General features: G+C 42.8%; 1 protein-coding gene across 6 annotated transcripts in view; it reads left to right on the plus strand.

Annotated features, from left to right (window-relative positions):
- The first annotated feature begins 1,276 nt into the window (after window positions 1–1,276).
- Window positions 1,277–15,026, plus strand: part of DYNC1I2 (dynein cytoplasmic 1 intermediate chain 2) — a 50,921-nt gene continuing 37,171 nt past the window's right edge. For 4 of the 6 annotated variants that reach the window (XM_029071712.2, XM_029071711.2, XM_007671223.4 and 1 more), the window contains exons 1-3: window positions 1,278–1,380; window positions 7,006–7,123; window positions 9,771–9,888. In XM_029071712.2, coding sequence (XP_028927545.1) covers window positions 7,016–7,123; window positions 9,771–9,888 — 226 coding nt within the window. In that variant the 5' untranslated portion in view covers window positions 1,278–1,380; window positions 7,006–7,015. Of the gene's footprint in view, window positions 1,381–7,005; window positions 7,124–9,770; window positions 9,889–15,026 lie in introns of all 6 variants that reach the window. The other 2 variants (XM_029071710.2, XM_007671222.4) reach the window with 1 other exon arrangement.

Genomic DNA, 15,026 nt, shown 5'->3' on the forward strand with positions numbered 1-15,026 from the left:
TGTCAAATAGGGGACCACCTGATGACCCTGTCTCTCCCCCAGCGCTTAGAACAATAGTAGGCGCTTAACATTATTATTATTAACATTAGAACAGTGCTGCGCCCATAGTAAGCGCTTAACAAATACCAACATTATTATTATTATTATTAAGTCACTTCAGTTCCCCAGCGCTTAGAACAGTGCTCTGCCCACAGTAGGCGCTTAACATTATTAACATTAAAACAGTGCTGTGCCCATAGTAAGCGCTTAACAAATACCAACATTATTATTATTAAGTCACTTCACTTCCCCAGCGCTTAGAACAGTGCTCTGCCCATAGTAGGCGCTTAACATTATTATTATTAACATTAGAACAGTACTGTGCCCATAGTAAGCGCTTAACAAATACCAACATTATTATTATTATTGTCACTTCACTTCCCCAGCGCTTAGAACAGTGCTGTGCCCATAGTAGGGGCTGAACAATTATTATTAACATTAGAACAGTGCTGTGCCCATAGTAGGCGCTTAACAAATACCAACATCATTATTATTATTATTATTATTATTGTTAAGTCACTTCACTTCCCCAGCGCTTAGAACGGTGCTCTGCCCATAGTTGGCACTTAACTATTACCTATTAATTATATACATATTATTATAGAGAAGCAGCGTGGCTCAGTGGAAAGAGCCTGGGCTTCGGAGTCAGAGGTCACGGGTTTGACTCCCGGCTCTGCCACTTGTCAGCTGTGTGACTGTGGGCAAGTCACTTACCTTCTCTGTGCCTCAGTGACCTCATCTGTAAAATGGGGATTAACTGTGAGCCTCACGTGGGACCACTTGATGACTCTGAATCTCCCCCAGCGCTTAGAACAGTGCTCGGCACATAGTAAGCGCTTAACAAATACCAAGATTATCATTATTATTATTAACATTAGAACAGTGCTGTGCCCTTAGTAAGCCACTTAACTTCTCTGTGCCTCAGTTACCTCATCTGTAAAAGGGGGATGAAGACTGTGAGCCCCACGTGGGACCACCTGATTCCCCTGTGTCTACCCCAGCGCTTAGAACAGAGCTCTGCACATAGTAAGCGCTTAACAAATACCAACATTAGTAGTAGTAGTAGTAGTAGTAGTAGTAGTAGTAGTAGTAGTAAGCGCTTAACAAATAGCAATCTTATCGTATATACAGATGAGCACAGAGGGGAGGCGGGGAAACGAAGAGGGAGGCCCCGCCCCGAAGTGGATCCCAGCGAAGGGCCGCCGCGTTGGGCGGAGGTGTTTTGTCCCTGCGCGCTGGCCGTAGCCGCCGCCCTTCCTTCTTTGTGCGGACGGGGAAGCCCAGCGGCCCGGCCCGAGCAGGAGCAGGAGGAGGAGGAGGAGGCGGCGGCCGCCGGACACGGTAACCGGGACCGGCCGGGCGGGACGGAGGGACAGAGAGAGAGGAGATCCATCCTCCGGGCCTCCCTTCCGCCTCCACGCGGCCCATCTCCCGCGCTCGGGGGGCGGCAGCAAGGGACGGGGGCTCGGCCCGTCCTGTCGGGGCCCGGCCGGACTCCCACCCGGGCCCCAACACTCCTCTAAGCGCTGGGGTGGAGGCAGGCTCATAGGAGTCATGGTGGTGTTTGTTCAGTCCTTACTAGGTGCCGAGTACTCTTCTAAGCGCTGGGGTGGAGGCAAGGTAATAGGAGTCATGGTGGTGTTTGTTCAGTCCTTACTAGGTGCTGAGTACTCTTCTAAGCGCTGGAGGAGAGGGAAGGTAATAGGAGTCATGGTGGTGTTGGTTCAGTCCTTACTAGGTGCTGAGCACTCTTCTAAGCGCTGGAGGAGAGGGAAGATAATAGGAGTCATGGTGATGTTTGTTCAGTCCTTACTAGGTGCTGAGTACTGGATTGGAGGCAAGGTAATAGGAGTCATGGTGGTGTTTGTTCAGACCTTACTAGGTGCTGAGCACTGTTCTAAGCGCTGGGGTGGAGGCAGGCTAATAGGAGTCATGGTGGTGTTTGTTCAGTCCTTACTAGGTGCCGAGCACTGTTCTAAGCGCTGGGGTGGAGGCAGGCTAATAGGAGTCATGGTGGTGTTTGTTCAGTCCTTACTAGGTGCTGAGCACTCTTCTAAGCGCTGGAGGAGAGGGAAGATAATAGGAGTCATGGTGGTGTTTGTTCAGCACTTACTATGGGCCGAGCACTGTTCTAAGCGCTGGAGGAGAGGGAAGGTAATAGGAGTCATGGTGGTGTTTGTTCAGTCCTTACTAGGTGCTGAGTACTGGATTGGAGGCAAGGTAATAGGAGTCATGGTGGTGTTTGTTCAGTCCTTACTAGGTGCTGAGCACTGTTCTAAGCGCTGGGGTGGAGGCAGGCTAATAGGAGTCATGGTGGTGTTTGTTCAGTCCTTACTAGGTGCCGAGCACTGTTCTAAGCGCTGGGGTGGAGGCAGGCTAATAGGAGTCATGGTGGTGTTTGTTCAGCGCTTACTAGGTGCTGAGCACTCTTCTAAGCGCTGGAGGAGAGGGAAGATAATAGGAGTCATGGTGGTGTTTGTTCAGCGCTTACTATGGGCCGAGCACTGTTCTAAGCGCTGGGGTAGAAGCGAGCTAAGAAGAATCATGTTTGTATCCAAACACTGTTCCAGGCGCTCGGGTAGAGGCAAGCTAAGAATCTTGTTGGTATTTGTTCAGCGCTTACTATGTGCTGAGCCACTCTTCTAAGCGCTGGGGTAGAGGCAGGCTAATAACAGGCATGTTGGTATTTGTTCAGCGCTTACTAGGTGCCTAGCACTCTTCTAAGCGCTGGGTTAGAGGCAAGCTAATAAGTCATGTTGGTATTTGTTGGTGTTCACCAACTTCACGGTGTAGTCAGGGGGGCCCATTTGAGGCTCACAGTCTTAACCCACCATTTTACAGGTGAGGGAGTAATGGTGGTATTTGTTAAGCGCTTACTATGTGCAAAGCACTGTTCGAAGCACTGGGGGGGATATAAGGTGATCAGGTTGTCCCACGTGGGGCTCACTGTTTTTAATCCCCATTTTCCAGATGAGGGAACTGAGGCCCAGAGAAGTGAAGTGACTTGCCCAGAGTTATACAGCTGGCAAGTGACAGAGCTGGAATTAGAACCCACCACCTCTGACTCCCAAACCTGGGCTCTTTCCACTGAGCCACGCTGTTTCTCTAACCCGTGCCCTTTTCACTAAGCCACGCTGCTTCTCACCAGACTGCCCCACGTGGGGCTCGGCGCAATGGAAAGAGCCCAGGCTTGGGAGTCAGAGGTCGTGGGTTCTAATCCCACATCCGCCTCTTTTCAGCTGTGTGACTTTGGGCAAGTCACTTAACTTGTTTTGTTTTGTTCTGTTTTGCATTGCTCCCTGTCTCCCTCGTTTAGACTGTGAGGGGTTGTCTCTGTCTGCTGCGGAAGTGTACATTCCAAGTGCTTAGTGCAGTGCTCTGCACATAGTAAGCGCTTAATAAATACTATCGAATGAATGAACTTCGCTGGGCCTCAGTTACCTCACTTGTAAAATGGGGATTAAGACTGTGAGCCCCACATGGGACAACCTGATCACCTTGTATCCCCCCCCCCCCGTGCCTAGAACAGTGCTTTGCACATAGTAGGTGCTCAACAAATACAATCATTATTATCCCCATTTTGCAGATGATGGAACCGAGGCCCAGAGAAGTTAAGCAACTCACCCAAAGTCACACACAGCTGATAAGTTGGCGGAGCCAGACTGTGAGCCCGTTGTTGGGTAGGGATTGTGTCTATCTGTTGCCGAATTGTGCTTTCCAAGCGCTTAGTACAGTGCTCTGCACACAGTAAGTGCTCAATAAATACGATTAAATGCATGAATGATTAGAATTTTTTTTTCGCTCTTGGAGTCTGAAGGCAGAAGGAGCAGAGTAGCCTTGGAGTTTCATGCCTCCCTAGGGACGAGAGGAATCCTATATTTTTTAGGTTGGGTGTGGTTATTCTCCCTTTCCTCACTGTCTTCAGGTTTTTTTTAAAGATCTAATTAATTCCATCATTCATTTAATTGTATTTATTAAGCACTTACTGTGTGCAGAGTACTGTAATAAGCGCTCGGGAAAGTACAATATAACAGTAAACAGTGACATTCCCTGCCCACAATGAGCTCACAATCCAGAGTGGGGAGAATGATATATTCATTCATTCAGTATTTATTGAGCGTTTGCCTTGTGCAGAGCACTGTACTAAGCGCTTGGAATGTCCAGTTCAGCCACAGTGGATAATGTAGGTAATGTGCTATCTAAACACAGATGCATATTTGAGTATTAGTTGTCATTGCCTTCGCAGTGACAGTACTCTAATGAAAGTGGTTGGGGGTAAGTAGGGACATAGCCGAGTTAGTTTCTGTTTTCAGGCTCGTTAGAGGTGTCAGTTCCAATAAAGAGGACCATTTTGAAATCGGAATTTCGGTTTTATCTCAAGGAAGCTGTGGTGATCGTTTTTCCTTGCCGTGAAATTTCCTTTGACAAGCTTCCTAGCTTTTCTTTCTCCCAAATACCTTGTCTTGATTACTGTTGTGATTTATGTATTTATGCTTCCCTTTGCCATCACCTCCAAAGGATAAGTGCTTATTAAGCCCCTTAGTATTGTATTGGGAATATAATACCCTAACTATGCCATGAGAATACTTAGGTACATAGCATAGCCGGTTATCAATCAGCCATTCAGTCCTGAAGAGCAAAGTCCAAGTTTCTTAATCCCTTGTTTAGTACTCTCCACCAAAGTTAGCTGCTTTTCATTATTAGATTAGAAACTGGAAGACTTGAAAGCAGGGGAGATAAATGAAGTGTATTTTGACTAAATTTTAATTGGCTATTTTAATATGTATATTCGCTGTATGTATATTATTTCTTTGAGGAATTCAGGATTGAGTAAATTGGACCTAGATTTTCTAACTGAATAATTGGAGTAGTCATTTCTTCCTAACTTTCTCTTAATCATCCCAAGTAATTAAATGAATGGACAACGCCAACTGAAGCTCCAATTATACTCTCTCATTTTGCCTGTTCAGTGACCTTGGGCAAGTCTGTGCTTCAGTTTCCTTATCTACAGAAATGAGGATAAATTATGATTCTTCCTTAGAACAGTGCTTAGCACATAGTAAGGGCTTAACAAGTACCATAATTATTATGGGGAAGCAGTGTGGCTCAGTGGAAAGAGCCTGGACTTCGCAGTCAGGGGTCATGGGTTCGAATCCTGGCTCTGCCACTTGTCAGCTGTGTGACTGGGCAAGTCACTTAACTTCTCTGTGCCTCAGTTACCTCACCTGTAAAATGGGGATTAACTGTGAGCCTCACGTAGGACAACCTGATTACCCTGTATCTCCCCCAGCGCTTAGAACAGTGCTCTGCACAGAGTAAGCACTTAACAAATACCAACATTATTAATTATTATACTGTGAGCCCATATGGGACAGGGAGAGTGTTCATTGTGCTTATAAGGTATCTCAAAGCTTAGCACAATTAACTAATGAGATGCCACATGGCCTAGTGGAACTTGGTCCTGGGAGTCAGAAGTCCCTGGGTTCTAATTCCAGCTCTTCCACCTGTCTGCTGTGTGACCTTGAGCAAGTCATTTCTCTGTGCCTCAATGACCTCATCTGTAAAATGAGAATGAAGACCGTGAGCCAGCCCCATGTGGGACATGGACTGTGCCAACTTGATTAGCTCGTATATACTCCAGTGTTTGGTACAGTGCCTGGCACATAAGTGCTTAACAAATGCCATAAAAATGTTAATTATATTTGAGTGCTTACTGAGTGCAGAGCACTGTACGGATAGTCGTGTTTTGCGTATAGCAACTGCTTAACTAAGATCACTATTATTAGTAATATTTAGATATAGGGAATAAAGCTTTTGGAAGTCAAAATAATAAGAATGATGGCATATATTAACCATGTGTCCTCTAATGGATACAGACCCAAGGGAATAGGTGATGCAGAAAGGGGGAAGAATAGGGTGGGGAAATGTGAGGTTAGTCAGGGAAGGCTTCCTGTCGAATATGAAGGAGGGAATTTCAGGTAGGAGGGTGAATTTGAGCAAGAGTTCAGCATTGAAAAGGGTGAGAGATGGAGACATGGTATTAGAGGAGTAAACTGTGCAGGCCAGGTTGTAGTGGCAGAGAAGCAGAGATAGGTAAGGGGGAGAGAGGTGATTGTCTTAAAGCAGTTGGTCAAGAGTTTCTATCTGATGTGGAGATGGATGGGCAACCATTGGAGGTTTTGGAGAAGTGGGAAGATGAGCCCAGAATGATTACTTAAAAAAAAGATCTGGAGAATGGACTGGAGAGGGAAGAGGCCGGAGGCAGGGAAGTCAGCAAGGAGGGCTCATGCAATAGCTAAGAGGGAATATAACACTTGCTTGGACCAGGATGGTAGAGGTGTGGATGGAGAGAAAGGGGTGAAGTCAAGAGATATTATGGGGATAGAATTAACAGGCCCAGATGACTGACAGAATATGAGATTGAAAGATTGAGGATCATGTAAGAGTTGCAGGGTTTTGAGATGGGAATGGTGGGGTTGTCGAGCGATGGGGAAGGTCAGGAGGAGGAGAAGGAAGAAGGTGGTCAACTTTGGACATGTTGAGTTTAAGGTGTTGGTCGAACATCTCTACTTGGAGGACGCAAAGGCAAGGGGAAATGTGAGATTGCGGAGGAGAGTGAATTTTTTTTTTTTTGCCATTTTCCCATCCTTTACTGTTTAATGCTCTTCTCTAAATGTATCAGTTAACATCCTTGGGTGTCTTTTTCCCCAGTTGGCCTATTCCCCTTAAACCATATTATTTGCCCAATATAACTTGGTTTTTCAAGTCCCTTGATAAATTCACTTCTTCAGTTAGTTTCTTTTGTGACCTTAAGTTTTCTTGATTTTTATGTGACACTGAATAATAATTTATGATTTCTCTATGCTGCTTTCATTTTGTCAGTTTCTTTTGTAAACCTAACTTTTCAAAGTATGTTATTGGCATCATTACTGTGATCATTTTAATGTTTGCATTTTTGTGCATTAGGATCCTAATCATGTCTGACAAAAGTGAGCTAAAGGCTGAATTGGAGCGTAAGAAACAACGCTTAGCTCAAATCCGAGAAGAGAAGAAAAGAAAGGAGGAAGAACGAAAGAAAAAGGAAGTAAGCCTGTTTTACCTTGTTCCATTAAAGATAATATGCCTAAAGTAATACCTTTTCAGTCATTTCATAATGTCTAAAAATGGTCAGAATTGTTCATCCAGTTACCGTAGCGTCACATTGCATTAACAGATAGTTTATAGAACAGTTAAGCCAAGCAATCTTAATTTTTTTCCATTTAAGATGAATAAATTCAGGATCAAAGCAGAGAAGTAAGTTTTATAAGTTGGTCTCAGTACTTTGGTAGCCTAAAGTACTCATGTTACAGAGAGGATTGAAGTTGTCAATATAACAATCACAAGTGATTTTGTATGTCCAGAATGAGACATTGAGAAGCAGTGTGACTTAGTGGATAGAGCACGGTCCTGGGAGTCAGAGGGACCTGAGTTCTCATCCCAGTTCCATCACTTGCCTGCTGTGCGACCTTAGTCAAGTCACTTCACTTCTCTGTGCCTCAGTTACCTCATCTGTAAAATGGAGATTTAAGACTGTGAAGCCCCATGTGGGGACATAGTCTATGTCCAACCTGATTACGTTGTATCTACTTCAGCTCTTAGAACAGGTCTGGCACATATTAACCTGCTTAACACATACTGTTAAAAAAAAAAAATAGGTGGAAGATTTGCTTCTAAGCATATGAACTTGTACATGAGATGTTTCAGTGGGTAAGGAAGTAGTGCTACTGAATACATTACATTACATCTATGCACTTTGGGGTATGAGAGGCAACTAACATGCATGAGCCTGGATTAGGTCCATCTGGCAAACCACTACATTGAAATAATTTTTGTCACTATTTTTATTGTGATAGGAATTCTGTAGCTGTATCTGTGCCTTTAAACCAGAGGTGGTTTATTAACGGGCAGGCAATATGTTGTTCCCTGAGTGTCTCCTCAGTACAATACTCAGGGTATATATGATAGCCAAGGCTTATCTTCTTCTACCCAAGGGAAAGGGAAAAAATCAATAGCAAGCAAGCAAACAAAAAAAGAATAGGGGCTTGCTTAAGTGTACCATTAGCAGTGACACTCTACAGGTCTTCATTGAAGGTTCGTTTTGTGCCCACTGGACCTTTCTGTGCTGTGTTATAAGCTAGTAGGAGTTTTAAGCCAGTGCCTTGATTGAATAATGGGCAGCTGCCAGGATCATGATTCAGGCCTAAGAGAGCTGTCCCAGAATGCGACCCATAACCCGGGCCTGACAGACAGCCAATTGTTGCCTTTCATTTTTATAAGGACAGTTTGTAATACCACTAGCATCTTATTGAGAGTTTTAGGATGGAAGTTTTAAATATAGGCTTCTGTTAAGAACTGTTCATACGGATTTAACTGAAGGTCTTTCCCATACTTCTGTCTTGATAAAAATGTGCTCAAGTAGAATTAATAACATTTTGAGGGTATTTCTGATGAATTTTACTTTAGTGGTAGTAGTGAATAGATGCAGGAGTGCCGGGTAAGTCTCATCAGGAATGCCCTATCATGTTTGTTCTGTAAAATAAATATTCAAGACATATTTCTAGTGTGTAATGTAGAATTAAAAAGGGGCTCTGAATGTGATGTAAATCCACTGGGTCTTTTTTATGTCTGAAATGAAGCTACAAAAGTAGAATTTGGGAACTGAACATGATTAAAGCTATTTGTCAGAAAATTTGTTTTGGATTATCATTAAGCAGAAGTGCTTTAATTACTTGAAATCATAGACAATTATTGGTGAGGGAAAGAACTGTTACATAGACTCTGATTTTTCACTTTGTGGAATTTTTGAGACTTTCCCCAGCCTGTTTCTTTATACAAACAGCACTCCCATGGTCCTTCAAATAAATATATTTGCGTGTGCTTAATTGTTCTGGCAAATTCAATTCCCTTTTCCCAAACTAGAGTGTATCTTAAATGGAGGTGGTAGAAATGATTTTTTTATTATGTGTTGTTTTTGTTCTCACCTTGAATATAGCCAGGGAGCTATGTGCAATGATACGGTTATATGAGCTGTTACAATCCATTAAGTTTATAAGTTGACATCTTGGACAGTCAGATGTAATTTCTTCAAATTAGTTTCAATTTCTCCAATTAGTTTCTTCAAATACTGTAATCTATAAAGAACTGAAATCAACTTTATTGGCTTCAACTGTATCAGACATTGCTTTGCACACAATAAGTGCTTAATAAATATGATTGAATGAATGATTCAGCTGTGCCCATAAATCTGTTTCAGCAAGTACTGGGCCTTTTCAGGGTTCCTTTTATGACATTTGTAAAGGTAATACTATGACCTGAAAAATTGTTGGTTTACATTTTCTTCAAGCAGTGGTCTGGGGGGTGCCATTAGTGGCTTGGCTTGTTTTTGCCCATAAGAGTAAGATTATTGATAGTCTTATGTTGCCAATGCTTAGGCACTTTCCATTTAGTTTAGCCTTTCTAAATATTTCATATCTTTAAATCTGTTCGGCGCTTGGAAAAATCTTAGTGTAAATTACTGCTATATTTGGAAAACTGGCTAGGGAAATATTAGTTTATTGATGAGAAATCTATATTTAAGTAGTGTAAATTTGTTTCAGTGTAAATTACTGAAATAAAAAAATTTCCTCATAAGATAGGAAAGATTTCACCTAACTGCGTTATAAAGGCTTTTGACTTTTTAAAAAAATATTTAGACTGATCAGAAGAAGGATGTAGTTGCTCCTGCACAAGAAGAGTCTGATCTTGAGAAAAAAAGAAGAGAAGCTGAAGCGTTGCTACAGAGCGTGGGACTAACTCCAGAGTCCCCAATGGGTAAGGTTATAAATATGATTGTAATTCCTGGCTGGGCTTATGTTGTGTTCAATATTTGGATTAACATTTAGCTTGACTGTAGTAATAGAGGCAAATGGAATGAATATTCAGGGTTATGATGTACAATTTCGTCATTTTTCTTAACTACCACTTATTTGAAAGTAAAGCCTTAAAATGTAGCCATCACATGAAATTCCAGGTGCGTATTCAAAAAGGGCAGAATTATCAAATGCCAAAGTGACTTTTCCTTTAGCTACTCGGCTCTCTGGGTTCCCAGCAGGCTGGTGACTTTGGTGTATTTTGGGACTGGCATTGGCGTTTGGGATGACCTTGGAGGATTAGCTTTGTGCCCCTGAGGGCATCCAGGCTAAGATCAGAGACCTATTTAGTAGGTTTGGGGCAATCCTAAGAAGGATCTGGTCCCCGGCCAAACCCACTGGAACATCAAAGAATCCTCATGCTGCCCCAACTCAATAGGGTTTCCTGAACTGGAAGCCATTTTGCTAGGGCCTGGAGTCCCTGAGGCATCAAGGCTATGTAGAACCACAACTGAATAATTCAGCAAGCTGTGGAACATCTAGGAGTCATAGTATTTATTGAGTATCCTGGGTGCAGTGCTCTGTACAAAGCGCTTGGGAAGTACAAAACAAGCAGTGACTCACTCTTGGACCACAAGGAGCATTCACTCTAATAGGGGAGAGACATATGAAAGTATCGGCGGAATAATCAATCAGTAATTGAAGGGATAATTGAATAAATGTATATACATAAATGTTCAGGATGAATAAGTTCGGGTATAAGTGCTACTGGTGGCTGAAGGGTTTATATGACATGGGATGCTGGAAATGAACTGGAAAGACATGTTGGAGAAAGTGGGTTTTGGGGTGGGCTTTGCATATGGGGAGAGCTGTGCTCCCTCAGAAGATGGGAGATCAGCGTGAGGAGGGAACAAAGGTGGGAGAGTCGAGAGTGAAGTACAGGCAGAAGGTTAGCTTAGGAGGAATGAAACTAATGGGTTGAAGAGTGGAGGGGTGAGGTGGTAGCCTGGAAGCAAATTGTGAGGAGCTCCATGCACAGGGGCACGGGAAACCAGTGAAAGATTTTGAAGAATGTGTCAAGTGATGCTTCAGAAAAACTGATCCGTGCAGCAGCAAGTAATATTATTGATGTGGGGAGAGAATGGAGACAGGGAGATCACTGAGGAGGCTGCTAGAATAATCTAGTTGCAGTATGACCAGAACTTGTACCAGGAAGGTAGCTGTTAGGCTGGAGGGAAAGAGCAGATCTGGGAGAGGTCGTGTAGGAAAAACTGGCAGGATTTGGTAGTAGATTGTCAAAACTGAAAAACAGGAGTCAAGAATGGTAGGGACCGGGAGGGTGGTAGTGTTATTGACTGAGATGAAAAAGTTGGAAGAGCAGGGTGTTTAAGGGGAAAGATAATGTAGTTCTGTTTTAAACAGTAAGTGCTCAATAAATACAGTTGATTGGTAGACATTGAGTTTGAGGTGCCACCAGGACAGCTAAGTGAAGATGTCCTGGAGGCCAGAGGAGATGCATGAATAGAGTTAGGGTTAAAGTTGCTTGTGTAATGGTGGCAGCTGAAGCCATGAAAACAGATATGCTCCCCAAGAGAGTGGGTGTACAGTGAGAAAGGTAATGCTCTCAGTTCTTTCCCATATGGGGCTCACAGTCTTAATCCCCATTTTACAGATGAGGTGAGTGACACAGAGAAGTGAAGTGACTTGCCCAAAGTCACACAGCAGACATATGGCGGAGCCAGGATTAGTCCCACATCCTCTGACTCCCAGGTCCATGTTCTTTCCGCTAAGGCCATGCTGCTTCCAGCCATCTGGGAGAGGGAGAAGTTGGGACAGTGACTGGTGTATCAGGTTAGGGAGAGCAAGGGTAGGCTTTCCCGAAGGTAACACTACCTCCATGGCCATCTTTTCTTTTCCTTACCTTCTCCCCTTTGCCTTTTCCCATTCATATGGCATATGCAAACATCAGGAAGCTGTGATCATCCCCTGAACTTCTCCCATGAATGACACTGTACAAGTAGCTGGTTGACAGGTGCTAATTTTGTGGTGGAACCTTCTGTCTCACACAACACCTTCCCCACCACTAGGAGAGAATCCTTTCTATACAGAAAATGGTATTTAATCAAATCATTTTTACGGATTTTGAAGCTTAATGGGCGATCTATGATCTGAAACAGGTAATAAGCCTGTGTAATATGAACCTATTAATACAGTCAGGTTTGGGATAGCAGGACCCTTTTCCCAATTAAATATAGGCAGCCTTTTCATCTTACACCATGTCAGGTGTAGTCTCAATAAGTAGTTGAGAACTCTCTTAGTGAAGGTAGTGAAACTTTTTAAAAACCCTCTGCTTTTTCCAATTACAGAGAGTGAACTGTCCACTTTAAATGGATCATCTTTGACTAGCTTGGGGCTAAGGTCTTGTATCTTTCATTCCTTGGTCATTATAGCATTAGATTTCTAGATCCTCTTTACAAAGGCTTTTCTGTTCTCCAAGTTTACATTCCTTGTCCACTTTCACTCTCATATTCTCAGCTCTTGTAAAGAAACGAGAGGAGAGAGAGAGAAGGTCAAGAGGGTACCCATCCTCACCTGTCAAAGACCATTCTCAAAACAATTCAGAACCTTTAAAGTTGGAAATATCTACTACATGCCTGGAAATCAAATTTTGTCAGATTTTCCATTAGTCTTGGGGATGGATTTGGGGAGGGAAGAAACCTCATTAACTTTCTGAGTTGAAGTATAGAACTATGTAGATTTTTGCCTAGCCACTATAAAACGTGTAAATTGACTATTTACAAAATGCTTAACATTTCTTGCTAAAAAAAAGTGTAAAAGGAAATCCTAAGAGAGAATACAGAGGATATCCTCTCTCCTGAAAGAAACCTTTGTTTTCTCTAGCAATCTCCACCTCTGCCCAAATCTATACAAGGTGATAGAGTAAGTTGGTCACAACATTTTCTTATAACTTTGTGATGATTTAGTTAAAACGTTAGCTTATTAGACTGTGTAGAAGATTGGGGGACAAGACGTGAAGTTGTGTTTTAGACATGTAGACACCTGGAAAGAGCTAACCTATGGATATTGAGAATTGTGGGGACTGATGAAAAAGTGAAATGAGGGTGAAATTCACCCATGTATATATAGTAGGTAGCAAATGATTTCCCTGAAAGGATAGTATAGAGGTTAAGGGATGGGAGAGAGGAGAATCATGCAAAGAAGATAGAGTACTTAGAGAATTAAAAAGCACTATGGAGGTCCAGAGCAAGGCTTGAAAGAGCATCAGAGTGCAGTGAAAAAGCATCAACTCTGCCATCTGCTCTTCTCTTCCCCTATATACTGCTTGTGCTCTTCATTTCAGGCAAGTCAACCTGCTCGTCACCCAACACGCTAATTTCTCCTGCCACAAAATCTGTGCTCATTTCTGGAGTGTTCTCTCACCTTCTCTTTTACTAAACCACATCCTCTTCCTCCTCCCACATGGCCCGTGCAGTTTTCCCAAATTTTACCTTATTCGGAGCTATCTTATTCCAGCTACTTTTGTATTGATTTTGTCAGAGGGAGGGGATATATTTGCTTGTATCCACTGCAGGGCTTAGTACAGTGCCCGGCACATTGTAAGCCCTTAACAAATACCATTATTAAAGCACAGGTGAGCCTAATACTAATAATAATTATGGTATTTGTTAAACACGTACTATGTGCTAAACACTGTTCTAAGCACTAATGACACTGATATTGATCTTGTTATTGGGAGCAGACTGGTTAGGGTTCTCAGCCTTTTGCATTGTATACACTTCCCTGCAGTTAAGGGGCGGCCTTTCCTTATTAAGCTATTGCCCCCATTGCTACTTTCCGGATCCCGTTCCCTTCCAACTTTTCCTCACCCAGAAGCTGGGTTCCATTCCAAACTGTTGTCATAGGATAATCTAGTTCATGCTGATCTCTCAGGAACTGTTTATCATGGAACCCACAGACTTAGTGTTCCAGGACATTGTCTTCACAAGGGAGCATGTAGCTCTCAAGGTTAGTTTTTTAAGTTTGGGGGTTTATCAGTTGGTGAATAAATGTTTCATGACCCATTTATGGTTTTTCACTGGTTTCCAATCATTTTTTTAAGCCTTTAATCTTCTCCTTTCCCTGACTCTAGTTATTTTCTGCTTTGTATTAGTCTTTTTCCATGGTTCACCACCTCTCCCATTCCCTTCAAGGCACTCTTTCCCCTTCACTGCTTCTCTTTGAAAAAGACCCTTCCCCTCCCCCCCCCCTTTATTGTCACCTACATTGCTGAACCTCTTTTGCACCCATTAGACCCTATGCAGCTTTAGCCAGACCTTGGCTTACCTCACTTCTGAACTTCAGAACTTGAAAATGTTCTGGTTATTGTATCAGCAGCGACTAGTCCTATTTTTAGATTCTGGTACTTCAGGAATGGGGCTGGGCCAGGCTTCAAGGAATTGGAAAGGGCCAGTTCTCTTGTGTTTGGTTCAGTGAGCTGAAAGAATTGGGGTGAAACCTTGCACGCTCAGCATAGCTTTTGATGTCAGTATAATTCTTAGCTCAAATAGTGTATTATAAGATTATTCTATGATATAAAAGTATAAGAAATGCCCTTACTGGTTTAGCCAGTTATCTTCTTCTGGCTGGGGTAATGGGACACGTGGAAGAACAGGGAAAGAGGACAATCTTCCACCCTAGTGACTAGGGAGGCAGTACGGAACATCCCTAGTTTTTCCTTATCTCCTTGTTTACCCTTGTAATAGCATCTCATGGACCTCTTGTCCGTTGGGGAGTGTTGTTTTACAGGAGCCAAGTTGGAAATGCACCTCTCTATCAAGCCCTCTGTAGGGCTGGGTCTGTGTCCAAATTTATTAGCTTGTCTACTGCAATACTTAGCACTTTGAAATCACCTAATAAGTACTATAATTCTTATTTAAAGACTTGAAATAATTTATTATGGCATTTGGTATATACTATGTGCAAAGTACTATACTAATCACTGAGGTAGATATAAAATAACCAGGTCAGACACGATCCCTGTCCCACACAGGGCTCACAGTCTATGCTGGGAGAACATGTACTCAATCCCCATTTTACAAA

The sequence above is a fragment of the Ornithorhynchus anatinus genome, chromosome 9 (assembly GCF_004115215.2).
Source record: "Ornithorhynchus anatinus isolate Pmale09 chromosome 9, mOrnAna1.pri.v4, whole genome shotgun sequence".
In the NCBI taxonomy this organism is placed as follows: Eukaryota; Metazoa; Chordata; class Mammalia; order Monotremata; family Ornithorhynchidae; genus Ornithorhynchus; species Ornithorhynchus anatinus.